The sequence below is a fragment of the Danio rerio genome, chromosome 21 (assembly GCF_049306965.1).
Source record: "Danio rerio strain Tuebingen ecotype United States chromosome 21, GRCz12tu, whole genome shotgun sequence".
Lineage (NCBI taxonomy): Eukaryota > Metazoa > Chordata > Actinopteri > Cypriniformes > Danionidae > Danio > Danio rerio.
Genome location: NC_133196.1, coordinates 15,815,159 through 15,832,191, shown reverse-complemented (window position 1 = coordinate 15,832,191; position 17,033 = coordinate 15,815,159). Strand labels below are relative to the sequence as shown.

Sequence of the window (17,033 nt, the reverse complement as noted above, 5' to 3'; positions counted from 1 at the left end):
CTTCCTTACTGTATGTGAACTGATGTGGACACTATCAATAAGTCATTTCTCATTTTACTGGTGTTCTGAATATTTTAGTGAGCCACTATCACTGTGTGTTTGTGCTTTCTGCAGTTCCATGGTGCTCCTAAACCTTATGAGGACATGTTGAAGTGGCTGAACATCATCTTCACTGCACTCTTCACACTGGAGTGTGTTCTCAAGGTCATCGCCTTCGGTCCTCTGGTGAGACTGGACACACTCTCATATTACCTTTATCAATATAGTCAACATTTGATACAGTTACTCTCCATGTGTAGCACAACTAACTGCTGAAAAATGTAAGTTCTTTCAGTTTACAAAAATGGTACTGAACCTGACAGGCAGTGAAGATGTTTCATCATGAACTGATCATGAACTTTGGTTTGCTAGACCAGAGACATTTAAAATTCAGTTATATATATATATAAAAATTCGGAAATTATATATATATATATATATATATATATATATATATATATATATATATATATATATATATATATATATATATATAATTTATATATATATACATACATACATACATACATACATACATACATACATACATACATACATACATACATACATACATATATAATTTATATATATATACATACATACATACATACATACATACATACATACATACATACATACATACATACATACAYATATATATATATATATATATATATATATATATATATATATATATATATATATATATATATATTGCCGTGTTCTTTAGCCTCCTTGTTAGAGCAACCAACACCCCTGAGGGTTACCGGTTCGATCCCAGCTTGGAGCGGGTTGGGTGCTTTAGGACCGGCAGGGGTTACACTAATTAGAGTGGCCACCTCTCATGCTTGAATTGCCGGAGGAGTCAGTGAGTATCAGACCAAAGAGGCTACATTGGTGCCGTGACCTGGATGAAAGTAAGGATTAGGAGTAATTATGGCCAGCGGGTAAGTGCTGTGCTGGAAACCTCCTCCTCTGATCTCAAGAGGTGGTTTAGCAACACAAGATAGAGTGCATGGATTCTGCCTTCTTATAAGATTACTCTAATGATGGTAACAATAGTTCAAGCCCCACAAAGAGCAGGCGGGTGGATGTTGAACCGTTGGGGTTATGGATGGATGGATAGATAGATAGATAGATAGATAGATAGATAGATAGATAGATAGATAGATAGATAGATAGATAGATAGATTGATTGATTGATTGATTGATTGATTGATTGATTGATTGATTGATTGATTGATTGATTGATTGATTGATTGATTGATTGATTGATTGATTGATTGATTGATTGATTGATTGATTGATTGATTGGTTGATTGATTGATTTTTTTAGGATATGTCTAAATCTTAAACTGTGGCTGGTCAGTTTACAGGTCAGTCTAACAGAGATGTTATTGGTCAGAATAAACTATAGAATGGAGCAGACTTTCTGCTTGTTCAAACTTTGATGCACAATAGAGATGAGCAGAATAAACTGAGAGTATGAATGACTGATGTAAGCAAGAAAGCGTATCCATGTTGGTTGATTGAGGGCTGTGAAACCAGTCAGAGGTTTAATGACGGCCCCGTGGCTGAGCCCAGTGTGTAAGTATGAGTACAGTAAGAGCGCATCATAAATCTCTCCTCAGCGCCGGCTGGTCTGACCTGCAGCAGAAGGTCTCATCTCAAGCTCCATTTCCATTTATGAGACTCATTTATTAAGAAGCTTTTCTGGTGCGTGACGCCTGCGTTTACCTCCACCTGTTTGGCGCTCAAGCTTGATGAATGTCTCTCGCTCGTTTTTCTGCCCGGGATCCGTGTCTAGCAGCAGTCGACTAATCTTTGCAGCACTCAGGACCCAAGGCTACGACACCTGACAGACCGTCCTGCCATGAAAGATCTATTAAACGACTCAGCGATGTCTGCATTTCGGGATGCCTTGGTTTGAGCAGACTTAATTCTCAAAGATTGCGAGAGCCACTTTGACCTCACTAGAAGAAAATAAAACCTTTTCAAAAACTGACTTCACTAGTAAAAATGCAAATACCCATGGTCAATTGTTGTTCAAATTATCAATCAATGAATTAATCATTGATCCTAATGCAAAACGCGTGTACTTCTGTGACTTGTCAATGCTATGACAGGATGTACAAATAACACTCAAAATACAAATATTATTGCAAAGGAAAATGTTTTAGGCGAGGCAGTGGCGCAGTAGGTAGTGCTGTCGCCTCACAGCAAGAAGGTCGCTGGGTCGAACCTCGGCTCAGTTGGCATTTCTGTGTGGAGTTTGCATGTTCTCCCTGCCTCCGGGTGCTCCGTTTTACCCCACAGTCCAAAGACATGTGGTACAGGTGAATTGGGTAGGCTAAATTGTCCATATTGTGTGTGTGTGTGTGTGTGTGTGTGTGTGTGTGTGTGTGTGTGTGTGTGTGTGTGTGTGTGTGTGTGCGTGCGTGTGCGTGTGCGTGTGTGTGTGTGGATGTTTCCCAGAGATGGGTTGCGGCTGGAAGGGCATCTGCTGCGTAAAAACTTGCTGGTTAAGTTGGCGGTTCATTCCGCTGTGGCGACCAAGGATTAATAAAGGGACTAAGCCTTCAAGAAAATGAATGAATGAAAATGTTTTAGTGTAAATAAAAGTTTAGTGAGATAAAAAGAAATTCAGTGATTGGTTATTTAATTTAATCATTAACTGTTGTGACTAATATGCAATGTTTTAGAAAGCCTCTCTCAGGTGTATAAACTGGCAAATGGTACCTGAATGCTTCTATGTAAACAGATATTTTTTAAATGCAAAGCATTTTGTGCACTTTAAGAAAAATCTGGAGAATCCAAAATGGCTAAAGTTTAGTCATGAATGTCCATGGTATGTAAAAAGCATATACTACCTGACAAAAGTCTGTCGATCCCAGTTGTAAGAGCACTTGCAATTGACTTCTAGTTCATCATTTGCAATAGTGGCAGAAGGTTGATTTTTTTCAGATAAATCATCTGTTGAACTGCATCCCAATAATCACAAATACAGCAGAAGACCTATTGAAGCCCACATGGAACCAAGATTCCCACAAAAATCAGTCAAGTTTGGTGAAGAAAAACCATGATTTGGAGTTACATTCAGTATAAGGGCGTGCGAGAGATCTGCAGAGTGGATGGCATCAACAGTCTGAGGTATCAAGACATTTGTGCTGCCCATTACATTACAAATTACAGGACAGGGAAAATTCTCAACATCAAAGTTCCTGAAAGCAAAGAAGGTTAAGATGCTGCAGGATTGACCAGCCCAGTCACCAGACATGAACATTATTGAGCATGTTTGGGGTAAGATGAAGGAGAAAGCATTGAAGATGAAATCCAAATAATCTTGATGAACTCTGGGAGTCCTGCAAGAACACTTTCTTTGCCATTGCAGAGGACTTTATTAATAATATTCGAGTCATTTCAGAGATGTACATGTATGGATGCAGTCCAAGCTCATGGTAGTCATACACAATATTAATTCTTTTTCCAGTGCACCACAACTTTATATTCTGTACTGTATATTATTTCTGTTAAGTGACAAGACTTTTGTCTAAGCAAAGTCAGACCTTACTGTCCTAAATAAATAATTCAAAATCAAGGCATGATCATCAAATTCTTCTGATACCAAATGATTAACTAGAAGTCAAGCTATTATTTGTTGTTCCTAAAACTTGGATAGGCGACAAGACTATTGTCAGGTAGTGTACAGTATACCCTTTTAGTTATTAGCCCACTTCATCTGTCTTTTATGGACAAAATTGTAATATTTAAAATAGTTCTTGTTTGTGAGTTAAATATCTCTATTCCAAACATAAGTAAAAAAAAAAAAAAAAAAAATATATATATATATATATATATATATATATATATGTATATATATATATATATATATATATATATATATATATATATATATATATATATATATATATATATATATATATATATATATATATATATATATATATATATATACATACATACAGACAATGTTATATAAGAAAAAGTGCAGGATTTAAGTGGGGTAATCTTAATTAATTTATTCAAAAAGTTCTTTTTTTTCAGAATCTTGACTCTAGAGCCCTACCATCTATTAATGTACCTGCATTCAAATACAGCATAATAACTGTAATAAAACTTCATAAGTGACTCATTTTGAACTTATGTATAGAAGGAAAATCAACTTTGCACATGAATAGCACTCTTTATAGATTTGACTCAGCTGATTTCAAAAGTCTGACACTGGGTTATTAAATTAAAGAAAATTAAAACCATAAACTAAAGTCATCGCTGTTATTAAACTTTATGTATTCAGAAAATGGTGGAATAGGATTTAATTGCTGTACTTTTAATATTTTTCTCCATTTTTGCAGAACTACCTGAAAGAGGCTTGGAACATTTTTGACTTTGTTACTGTTCTGGGAAGCATCACAGACATCCTGGTTACTGAGATCAAGGTGAGTCATCAAAGAGACGCATCAAAGCTTTTGAGAATCTCATATTTTAATCGCTTTAAATCTCAACACGTATATGAGAGATGCTATAAATAATAAAACTGTCTGTCTTCAGTGGATGTTGCAGATGACAGGCTCTATACGTCTAACTTGATATCTCTTTTATGTGAGCTTTCGGCATTATTTGTGTCACATTTGTGTTGCACTTTTAGTCTGCTTTCAGTTTGTCTGTGGTTAAAATCACGGGGACAGAGTTCCATTGAAAACCCGGAAGTATTGTAGGTCATTTTAATACTGTCAAAAGTCATAGTTTAAATAAAATATATAATAATAATAATAAAAAAGAAAAAAACAAGGACATTTATTGAGAATATATGTTTCTCATCCTGCCCAGTGTGTTATATATAAAGTTGAGATCAAAATTAGAGAACAGCCTACTGTGCAGTTTCAGAAATAAAAGTCACTGCTTAGTCTTGTTTACAGTTATCCTACAGTAACAAGAGTAAAAGAGTATTTTAAGCATATTTCATGAGATACAAATATACAAATGCTCTCAATTACTGGTGTTAAGCTAACATCTGTTGGCAAACTCGAGTCTATGAGTCTGTGATTTGACTTGGACTTGAGTGCTAAATTTGATTAAATAAGATTTGAGTCTCAACTTGCATAACAATGACTTGGTCGTGCATCAATTCCTAAATTCTCTAATAAACCCTATTTATAATTGAAAAACAGAAAAATCTGTGATGCAGTTACTTGACACAAACAAGTTGATATTTTGAAATGGCTGCCCAGAGTCCTGATCCAAACCCAATTGAAAATCTCTGCAAAATCCTTGCTGACAAAGTTACAGCATAAGAAACCCACTGAAGTCGCTAAGCTGTGGAATAAACTGATGCCCCGTTTACACTAATATGTTTTTGTTTTAAAACGCATACGCTTTGCTACGGTTAAACCATCCGTCCACACTACGCTGGAGTTTTCGAGCGCCAAAAACAGCTTTTTTTTCATTCTAAAACGCTGCTGCTGCTCAGTCTCAGTGTGGATGGGGTAAAACGAAGGTGTGGCTGCATCTCATTGGGGCTTTTTCCTCAATATTAAGTAGCCTACACACAGTTCAGTCTTGCATCCACTCCGAGTAAGTTCATACTTTGCAAGTTTGATGCAAAATATAAAACATACTCTGTTTCTTTCATTGAAAGTCAATTTAATAATCAATAATGGCCATTATAAAAAAATGCACAATAAGATTATACAATATGGGAAATAAAGGCAAGCAATCAGTCAAATGTGCAGAATCAGTGTCCGCGGTTACATAAGTTAATAAATTAACCTAACTTATCTTTGTGCTCAGTCAAAACATGTGACCTGAGAACAAGTGATAGATTCAAAAGACAAAAGTCAGGAAATATGTTGTTAGATATAGAGATAACAACATGAATTAAATCTCACGTTTAATAAATATAGTGAGATTAGATTCAGCGGTAGATCCTTGATGAACAGTTCGACATGCTCAGCTCTCATCGGTAGGCATGTTCAAAGCATGCTGCAATGCATGCCACAGTGTGTGTGTGGTCACGTGATGTGCGTTTTCAGTTGTGTAATGCAGATGGAGAATTGTTTAGAAACGCTGGGTAAAACGCCAGTGTGGATGTGGATAGTTTTCCTTCTAAAATGCTGCATTAAAACGAATTAGTGTAAACAGGGCTTGAAAGATAAGCAGATCAAGATCACAGCAGAGTAGTGTAAGGGGCAGATCAGTTCTGGAAACACAAGTTGCACAGCACTGCCTTTTTGCTGACCTTCAGAAAAGAGCAGTGCGCTGCATTTTTTAAGTTGCTAGGCAACCACGCTATCAACGTTCTTGGTTTGTCAGGTTGACTTTTTCATCTGCAGACACTCAGAGAACTCTGGAACTAAGGCAAAGCAGGCAGTAAGGACGTGAGGCACTCCGGGTGCAAAATACTTACTCCCAATAGAAAACAATATTAAAATGGTTCTTATCACCACAAAAAAAAAAAAAAAAAAATGTGTTAGTGTGGTCAGGGGTAAGACACAGGCGATATTCTGTTAGAGACTGTCTGTCTGGGTGAGACTAGTGATGTCTTGTGGCCGCAGATGTGCTGAAGTAAAAAAAAAAAAAAAAAGCATTTGCAGTTTGTTCAAACTACTGATTTAAAATGAGCTGAAACAACACAATTTTACATTTTTAACGAGTTATACCGTATTACTATTACATTACATAATATTATATATGATCAGAGTATGGTGTAACACATTCCACAGTAATGAATTGTTGTATTCTAATTACATTTTTGAGGAACACAGTACTGTAATGAATTAAATTTCAAATTTGTATAATCTGATTACAGTTACTAAGTCAATGTAATTGTGTTACTTGTGTCACAAATATTCCAAGTATTTTGGAAGAAAAAAACATTTCTTTTAAATCATGTTTTCTGTTGCAATGTTAGTTACTAAGCATGCGCTTTTTTTAATTGCTGGAGAACGCTAGCTGAAATAGCTGCTGTCGAGAGTGCTTGCTTCTTTAAATGGAAATACAGATATTACTTTGATTTCCACTGAGCGAAAAAAAAACAACAATACTTTTGAGTGCTTTTAACTCGACCAGCAAATTGTTCAAGCACTAGAACTGAAAGCATTCTATGACAACACCCGTCACCAAGAAGTACACCGGGACCCAAAAACACGGTGGCCCACTCAACCTAAACAGGCAAAAATATTTAAAAATGTGCAGGATCGGGAGTGAAGGTATCTTCTGAATGTAAAGAAAAGCATAGTTGCTTATGGGGCCATTCACATATCGCTTCATTTGCGCTCGCCCATATACAATATTGGAAGTGCATTTTGGCCGTGCTCGCATTTCCCAGGCGCACTCAGTTGAAAACCGCTAGTCACATGACAAGAACTGACTGATCTGTTTCATACTTTGGAACATGTACATTTAGGAAGACTAATGACCTCAGACAAACACAGAACCCCCAAAAAGGCATCCAGTTTTTACTTTTCTATTAAAAAAGGTTTGGATAAAGTGAATGATGAGGGTATATTAGAGTTTTGGCAAACTAAAGTCTTTTGAATATGTCAAGCTGCTGTGATCAACCTATTGTAATGTTTCTTACTGAAGATTTAATAACTGAAAAAGCTGCAGTTTATTTTTTATTTTTAAAGCTATATTAATTTTTAAAGCTACAGTATATATATATATGTCAAATTTAAAGTTATATTAATAATAATCTGATTACTTTTTTAAACTAACTTATCTAACACTGTATTTTATATCACTATATATAGTATACAAATTACTTAATTCTTTTATATGTTGTCCTAACACAAATCTATTGTGTGGAACCAAGCATTTTTGCAGTGTCATTCGATGCAAGGTCATGTGGACTAATACCTTTTGACAGCTATAAACTTCAAACATTTAACTGTAATCTTTCTTTGAGCTACAATGATTGCTGCTCTTTAATTTTAAACACAGGTTTCCACGAAATAATGTTGTTTTTGTTGAAATGCTTTGGTTAATGTTTTGGTTATACTGTAGAATAGCCATATTGAAAATTACTTCAAATGTATTGTTTAATATTTATTTTTATTTTGAAAAGTAAGTGTTTACAAATAGTTCTCTTATTTTGATCTCCACTGAATAGAACACTGTGAATAAAAAAATGGGCACTTTTTAAACAAAATGCAAACTTTTCACTAGATGACATCAAATTAATCTGAATTAGCCTATAATCATACAATCCATTATAACCCAAATCACCTAGTGAAGATGAAGATCTGGAGATCTCCCCTTAATGAGTGTTGACAGGCGCATCTCTGCTTGTCAGGAACAGACTCGGGCTTCTCCTAACAATTTCACTGTGACTCTTATTTCCATGCTAAATCTCTGTTGGCACCTGTCCCCTTCCTTTCCCCAATCGGACTGCGCAGACGGTAAGTGGCTTCATTGCTCCTGCACTGCCTGTCTCTGTCCAAACCTCTCCTCCTGTCAAACATCTTCAGGCTAATCTTGAATGCTCACCTTTAAACCTGCTGAGATCAGATGAACTTGTTCAGTCCAGCTCCAGGCAGAGATGTGAAGCTCTATTCACATTGGCGAATAGATCTTCCCTATTTTCTTCCCTTTGTTTCCCTGTATTGAAAAAAAAATAGAGATGGGTGGTATGTACAGTGCAGTATTGGAGAAAAATGGCAAGGAATATTGATTGAATCTAGTCTTATTGATGATTTGATAAGGTAAAACATATTGAAGCGTGTGAAACTTTTGCTATGTGCTATAAAAAAAGAACATGTTCATTGAGGAATATGGAGGAGAATGGATGACTGGATCAAATAGCAGTAACCTTGACCTTAATTTTGTTCTCTTTCCAATAGAACGTTTCACATATTTTGATGATTTATTAAACATGTTGGGTCATCAAAAGCAAATACTTTATTTGTTAATTAATTCACATCATTTAATATTTATCATTTTGATTTTAACATTTTTAGAACTTCAAATTTTGATGGAAATGTTCCTGTTATTGTTTCAGTTTAAAAGTTTTAGTTTAGCTTGTAAAATGAAGTGAAAATACGTTTTCCATGGCTTTGGTATAAGCTAATATTAGCCAGTTTAGTTTAGTTTAGTTTAGTTTAGTTTAGTTTAGTTTAGTTTAGTTTTTTAAATTAAGTGGAAGCATGTTTTCTATGGCTTTAGTATTAGCTAGTATTATCCAGTTAGTTTAGTTTAGTTTAGTTTAGTTTGTTAAATTAAGTGGAATCATGTTTTCTATAGCTTTAGTATTAGCTAGTATTAGCCAGTTAGTTTAGTTTAGTTTAGTTTAGTTTAGTTTAGTTTGTTAAATTAAGTGGAAGCATGTTTTCTATGGCTTTAGTATTAGCTAGTATTAGCCAGTTAGTTTAGTTTAGTTTAGTTTAGTTTAGTTTGTTAAATTAAGTGGAATCATGTTTTCTATAGCTTTAGTATTAGCTAGTATTAGCCAGTTAGTTTAGTTTAGTTTAGTTTAGTTTAGTTTAGTTTAGTTTAGTTTAGTTTTTTAAATTAAGTGGAAGCATGTTTTCTATGGCTTTAGTATTAGCTAGTATTATCCAGTTAGTTTAGTTTAGTTTAGTTTAGTTTGTTAAATTAAGTGGAATCATGTTTTCTATAGCTTTAGTATTAGCTAGTATTAGCCAGTTAGTTTAGTTTAGTTTAGTTTAGTTTAGTTTAGTTTAGTTTGTTAAATTAAGTGGAAGCATGTTTTCTATGGCTTTAGTATTAGCTAGTATTAGCCAGTTAGTTTAGTTTAGTTTAGTTTAGTTTAGTTTGTTAAATTAAGTGGAATCATGTTTTCTATAGCTTTAGTATTAGCTAGTATTAGCCAGTTAGTTTAGTTTAGTTTAGTTTAGTTTAGTTTAGTTTAGTTTAGTTTAGTCTAGTTTAGTTTAGTTTAGTTTAGTTTAGTTTAGTTTAGTTTAGTTTAGTTTAGTTTAGTTTAGTTTAGTTTAGTTTGTTAAATAAGTGGAATCATGTTTTCTATGGCTTTAGTATTAGCTAGTATTAGCCAGTTAGTTTAGTTTAGTTTAGTTTAGTTTAGTTTAGTTTAGTTTAGTTTAGTTTAGTTTAGTTTAGTCTAGTCTAGTTTAGTTTAGTTTAGTTTAGTTTGTTAAATAAGTGGAATCATGTTTTCTATGGCTTTAGTATTAGCTAGTATTAGCCAGTTAGTTTAGTTTAGTTTAGTTTAGTTTAGTTTAGTCTAGTTTAGTTTAGTTTAATTTGTTAAATAAGTGGAATCATGTTTTCTATGGCTTTAGTATTAGCTAGTATTAGCCAGTTAGTTTAGTTTAGTTTAGTTTGTTAAATTAAGTGGAAGCATGTTTTCTATAGCTTTAGTATTTGCTAGTATTAGCCAGTTAGTTTAGTTTAGTTTAGTTTAGTTTGTTAAATGAAGTGGAAGCATGTTTTTTTTGGCTTTGGCATTACCTAGTATTAGCCAGTTTAGTATAGTTTAGTTTAGTTTGTTAAATTAAGTGAAAGTAAGTTTTCTATGGCTTTAGTATTACCTAGTATTAGCCAGTTTAGTTTATTTTAGTTTGTTAAAAGAAGTGGAAGCATGTTTTTTATGGGTTTAAAATTAGCTAACAAAATTAATCAACTGTGATGTACTCTAACTTGCATACCACCCATCCTTTATAGATACATTTATTCCTATTTATAAGCATGTTCATGCAAGACTATTCATGCATCATTACCAGACTGTCAACAACACTGCATGAGACTAACTAGTTTTAACAGCTTATCAATAAAAACAGTTGCAGCCGAGCCTGTTAAAGACTGACTGAGGATGTGTCCTCATTTTGGGTTTATATACCACAGCAGTGATGCATCCCTGATCCTTTTTTTCCTACTTTTATCCAGGATAAGAGGATTAATCTGAGTTTCCTGAGACTCTTCCGGGCGGCTCGTCTCATTAAACTCCTTCGGCAAGGATACACCATTCGGATCCTTCTCTGGACCTTTGTTCAGTCCTTTAAGGTCAAACCAATACCTTTGTTTCTATATGGACAATTTGAGCAATATTAATTGCTAATATTAATGTAATATTAACACATTACATTTTAAAAAATCATTTGTTTTGTTTATGTTTTTTTTGTACTTTAATTTTAAGATGCTTGCAGATCTATAGAAGGATAACTATATAGACTTTATTTGTTTTTTTATTATACATTTTTAAATCCATTAATTAATTTATAAAATTAAGTGTAAAATATTTTTTTGCTTTTGTGCTTAATTAAACATACTAGATTAAATGTATTATTTCATTACTTGTTAGTGTATTACATTGTATTATTTCTTATAAAGTTGGATGTTGCAGAACACAAAATTTTCTTATTAAAGATGGATGGATGGATGGATGGATGGATGGATGGATTGTTGGATGGATGAAAGATTGAATGGATGGATGAAAGATTGGATGGAAGGATGAAAGGATGGATGAATGAATTAATGGATAGATGGATGTATGTATAGGTGGATGGAAGGATGGACGGACGGATGATAGATAGCACTGCTCTTGGATCTAAAGTTTAATCATTTTAATGTTGTTGTCTTTTTTTGTCCTCAGGCTCTTCCATATGTGTGTCTCCTTATCGCAATGCTTTTTTTCATTTACGCCATCATCGGGATGCAGGTGAGACTCAGTTTCTTAGTAAACTACGCTTCATGCAGCTTTTAATGTGTATTCATCATCAGAGCTGCTACATGCATCTCACTTCACATTTACAGCTTCAGCATGATGGAGAGATTACTGATCTTGGCTCAATCTTTGTAAAAACAGTTTGCTTAGGCAGGTGGTGTTTTTCCATATGAAAGCTTTGGCATATTATAGCCTTTGTGAGAGAGGCCATTTTTCCAGTGTAACGGGCGAATCTCATCTTTAAGTTTGATTGCTCGTTTAAAGACGCACAGGCAATCTCCCAGATTGTGTTGGAAATGATAGCGTCTGCCATCAAGGAGATTAAGGCCGCATTGTAAATCACTGCTAATTGTATCCTGTAAAACTGGGGGAATAACAGCATCGGTAAGACTTTCAATCAACTGTGCACTCAAAATCTTTATTCGCTTCATTACTCAAAGTTAGACATGATTTTTAACCTGCCTTTTCCACTCTTTCTATTATTAGTTCAAGCTTTATTTACAATGTGATAGGTTGTTAATGTACACTTAAGCTTTTAACTCCTCATTATTTAACAAATTTGTTAAACTTGTAATAAAAATCTGAGGGAAAAAGAATCAAGAGTGTTTAAATTCGTATTTTTTACATGTATATTCTTATAACTGCTTGCACATTATTTGTTGGTGTAAGCCTACTGACATCAAAGCCTTCTAAGATTGATTCCTTGTTAGAAATAAATGTTTATTTTTGTATTTTTTAATTTTTTTTTGTTTTTTTTGCGAAGACGCACTGCATTAAATCGATCAGATATTTTTTTTTTTTTTTTTTTGTGAAACACTAAAACAGCACAAAAGTAAAACATATACAGTAGACAACTTTTGAAGTGGATCACAACCTTTCATCAAAATGTAGCAAAAACTATTGAACAACATACATTTTTGTGTCAGGACAATTTTGAAAAACTTTTTGATGCACTTCAAATGTTAATTATTTTACACATTTTGTGTTTGTTATACATATACAGTTTAATTCAAAATGATTAACCCTCCTGTGAATTGTTTTTGCTTTTGCAAATGTTTCTAAAACGTGTTGCAAATACTAAAAAGAATTTAATAGTTTTGATCAGGAAGGTTTTGTGATTCTGATTAACAGATTTATGTGAATAAAAAAACTAAATTCTGATGCTTTTTACAGCAGTTTAATTTAATGGATATTTTAATCACTAACATAACTTAAGGGTTGTAAATTTGCCCAGAGTTTTGTTGAGGTTTTTTTTTTTTTTTTTTCCTATTTCAAAGCATTTTCCCTAAATATGTGTCAAAATAAGAGTTTTTACCGAAAATCATTCTGCTTGCTGAAACACAGAAAAAGTTATGGCCAAATTAAGACTCAAAATCACCCCAGAGTGGATGAAAACATCCCCAACAGCAAACTTAAGTGTAAAGTAGCCATTTTTGTTCTAGGTATCTGTGTATTTTCTTCCGTTGGATATATTATTTTCTGCTAACCCTGCATATATTGTGAAGATATTATGAACTTCTCATAGATATTACAAATTAATTGGACATAATCTGACACAGAATGTTTCTTCAAACTGACAAGACAATTTAGGAATAACAACAACCAAAAGTATACACTTTTGTACATATGCCACCCTAAAACATTGGTCACTTGATGTACTTTTTATAATGTTTTCAGCTGACAGATTATTAATTTGACAGTCTGTCAGTGCATTTCAACTGTAGATTTGAGTGAGTCAGTGTGTTTATTTTTATGTCTGCTGTCTGGCATAAAGTCGTAAAATTCAAAAGCATGAGTCACAGTTTGTACAATGTGTGTATGTGGCCTTGTTAATTCTGCAGATGCTTACTGTAACAAACCCTGCAGGCAGTCTGAATTATTGACACGGTCCCTCCAGGTATTTTCATGCTGTCTCAATAGAAAAGTGCACACTTTGTGCCATGTATTTTTTTCTGCCAGTCCCCACCAAAAAATGCTTGCATTGTCTGCAATTCATCCGAAATTAGAAAGCTTAACGTGCTTTCTCTCTGTGTCAGGTGTTTGGTAACATCGCGTTGAACAATGAAGATTCGGCCATCAACATTCACAATAACTTCCGCACCTTTTTTCAGGCCCTCATGTTGTTGTTCAGGTAATGTCAGCATTTGAATTACTTACCATTTAACAATCAAACTCCTTTTATAATCATTGTATAGCTGTGTAACGAAACTTAAAGGGATAGTTCACCCAAAACAAAATTATTTACTCACCCTTTACTTGTTTCAAACCTTTATTCATTTCTTTCTTTAGTTTAATACAAAATAAGATATTTTGAAAATTGTTGGAAACCTGTAACCATTGACTTCCATAGCATTTGTTTTTCCTGCTATGGAAGTCAGTGGTTACAGGTTATCTTTTTTTGTTCAACAGAAGAAAGAAACTTTGGAACCACTTGGAGGTAAGTAAATAGAAAGAAAATTTTAGATAAATTTCTGCGTGAACTATCCCTTTAAGTGCAACTCCTTTTAGTAGATTAAGATCACAGCTGCAGAATACATATAATAGAACCTGTTTACTGATTTTGCTGTGTTTGTGTGCATGTGTGTTACAGAAGTGCTACAGGGGAGGCTTGGCACGAGATCATGTTGGCTTGTCTGAGTGAAAGATATTGCGATATAGAATCTGGCTACAGTGGGAAAGAGTGCGGCAGCGATTTTGCATACTTCTACTTCGTCTCCTTCATCTTTCTTTGCTCGTTTCTGGTTAGTGCAAAACATCTCAAACTTACAAATCAAACACAAACAAACACAAGTTATAGCATAAGGTGGAAAAAGATTTTGCGAGTAAACTTTTGCGAGTGTGATGCAATGCACATGATTTCTTTGCATTTGGTATAAACCCAACATAAGACATGGCTGTTTTACTTTCAATAATTTGGAGTTGGGCAGCATGGTGGCTCAGTGGTTAGCACTGTCATCTCACAGCAAGAAGGATGCTGGTTTGAGTCTCTGCTGTGTGCTATTTCTGTGTGGAGTTTGCATGATCTCCCTGTGTTCGTGTGGGTTTCCTCTGGGTGCTCAGCTTCCCCCACAGTCCAAAGACATGCGCTATAGGTGAACTGAATAAACTAAATTGGCCGTAGTGTATGAGTGTGTGTATGACTTGTGTATGGGTGTTTCCCAGTACTGGGTTGCAACTCGAAGGTCACTCGTTGTGTAAAACATATGTCGGTATAGTAAGCGGTTTATTCCGTAGTGGCAACTTCTGAAATATAGACTAAGCCGAAGGAAAATTAATAAATGAATGAATAAATGAATAATTTTGAGTCAATAATATTTAATAGTATAATTTTTTTGAATTATTTTTAAATGTCATGAATTAATCAACAGTAACAGTTAAGACTTTGTATTTTTAGCCAAAATTTGGTTTACTCATAATTCACTTTTTTTCTAGTTAATGCGTAAGGAAACAATGACTAATGGCCAATAAATTTGTTACTGTATGTTTGTTAAGTTAAGATAATGAACAGCTACTCATTTTTATAGATCATGCTCTGTTAAGTAGTTTGCCAAAAATGATTTAAAATCAAAATATTTATATGATGTGGACATGAACTTTAAGTACCTTTTTAAATTTACTGAAACTAACAAATAAAAACATATTGTAAAAACAATAAATTATGCTACTTTAAATTTTATATTTAAGGGAGCCTAACATAAAATTCATAAAAATGTAAATATTTAACAGCACAAAGGTTTTGAGTTGTGTTAGCAATAAAAAAAAAGATTTTTATTTATTAATTATTAATGAATTAATTTTTATTTATTAATTATTAAACAAAAATAAATAAATAAAAATAAATAAATACATATCTAGCCAATAAGAAGCCACTTATATCTAAATATAATCCATTATCATGTTTTACATCATTCTGATTGAGATTTCCTTTGCTATTTTGTCATAATCTCTCCTTTATCTCCATTAGATGCTGAATCTGTTTGTGGCTGTCATCATGGATAATTTTGAATATCTGACACGAGATGCTTCTATTCTGGGGCCTCATCACCTAGATGAGTTCATCCGCGTCTGGGCTGAGTACGACCCTGCCGCCTGGTGCGTATCACTCCCCTATGGTGTCACCAGCAGTTAGTGCCACCCTAAAACACCCTATGTGACAGCTCTAAACTAAGAGGTTAAAAAACGGCGGCTTAGAAGGGTACGACACCGGGACGGTGTCTGATTTACTCTATAGCCTTAAGTCACAAGAATCGTATTTTACTGTGCGACCATCAAATCCTCAAGCTTTGTCTATGCTGAGGAATGCAAATCTTATCCGTTGCACGCCATTCACTTTCAGGATTTTAAATTCTATCCTTTCTGTCAGTGTAATCCATTTTAACTCTGAGAATGTACAGTTGAGTGTGCTTATCTCAATAAGCTTGAAGTATGTGATATTGATGGAATATGGAAGAGAAATGTATCAAGGAATGACATTGCAGATGAAAAGAGAAAAAAAAAACACCTAGTAGTTATCAACATACTTCATTAGCTAATTGATTATATTCAGAATTGCTAATATAGGTTTTACAAGGTTTCTAAAAGGTTGAGTTTTAACATGTTATATTCGTTTAATTAAATATTCATCAAAATCTTAGCACTGGATAATTCAAGTTTAAAATTAACTTTTTTTTATCCTTAGAGTCAAATGTTTTTACAGAGAGGTTTTTGGCATTTTTTTATAACTTTTTATGTGAAATAAAATATTGTATATAACAGGTAAATTTTTTATAAACATATTCCTCTGTAAAAAGCTTTATGGTATATATGATATGAATAAAATGATAGTTTGCTGGTGAAGATTAATGGCTGCTTAAAGTATATTTTGCAGGGTTTCCGAGGGTCGTTACAATTTTGTTGTATATATATTACAACAAACACACATAGATGCTCAAATTAATGTTCTGCTAGACGTTTTCTAGAACAAAATTAAATTTTAAACCCTCTGGTCCACTGATGTGTTATTTCACACATAACATTTTGTGGTCTCTTTATACTTACTTGCTTTATTTAATGTAGTTACACATATTTATGCATTTATAAATGTTTTGTGCTATAAACATTTAAAAGGCACATCTTTTTTTCCATGCAAACGGAAACAGCTTATTATTTTAGAGTACAGATTAGAATGTGCCTAATTTTTTCCAGTTTTATGCAAAACAAAAATGACAAATAGAAAATCAATGCAAAATTAAATGCAAAAATGCAAAGTTGTGTGTTGCTAAACTGTAACAATGTGTCTGATAAGGTAACATAATGTAAAAAATTATCTGTTAATTGACAAATATGTTAATTGTTT

The 17,033-nt window shown here is 33.6% G+C and overlaps 1 protein-coding gene across 4 annotated transcripts in view; it reads left to right on the top strand.

Moving 5' to 3' along the window:
* The window catches only part of cacna1bb (calcium channel, voltage-dependent, N type, alpha 1B subunit, b), a 264,119-nt gene that overhangs the window by 211,229 nt on the left and 35,857 nt on the right, over nt 1–17,033 (top strand). For 3 of the 4 annotated variants that reach the window (XR_012396671.1, XR_012396670.1, XM_017352993.4), the window contains exons 33-39: nt 115–225; nt 4,413–4,496; nt 10,921–11,037; nt 11,627–11,692; nt 13,735–13,829; nt 14,289–14,439; nt 15,663–15,790. Coding sequence is in view for 2 of the 4 variants with exons in the window: in XM_017352993.4 (XP_017208482.3) it covers nt 115–225; nt 4,413–4,496; nt 10,921–11,037; nt 11,627–11,692; nt 13,735–13,829; nt 14,289–14,439; nt 15,663–15,790 (752 nt within the window). In the remaining 2 variants the exon portion in view is untranslated. Of the gene's footprint in view, nt 1–114; nt 226–4,412; nt 4,497–10,920; nt 11,038–11,626; nt 11,693–13,734; nt 13,830–14,288; nt 14,440–15,662; nt 16,538–17,033 lie in introns of those variants that run through there. The other variant, XM_073935096.1, reaches the window with a different exon arrangement.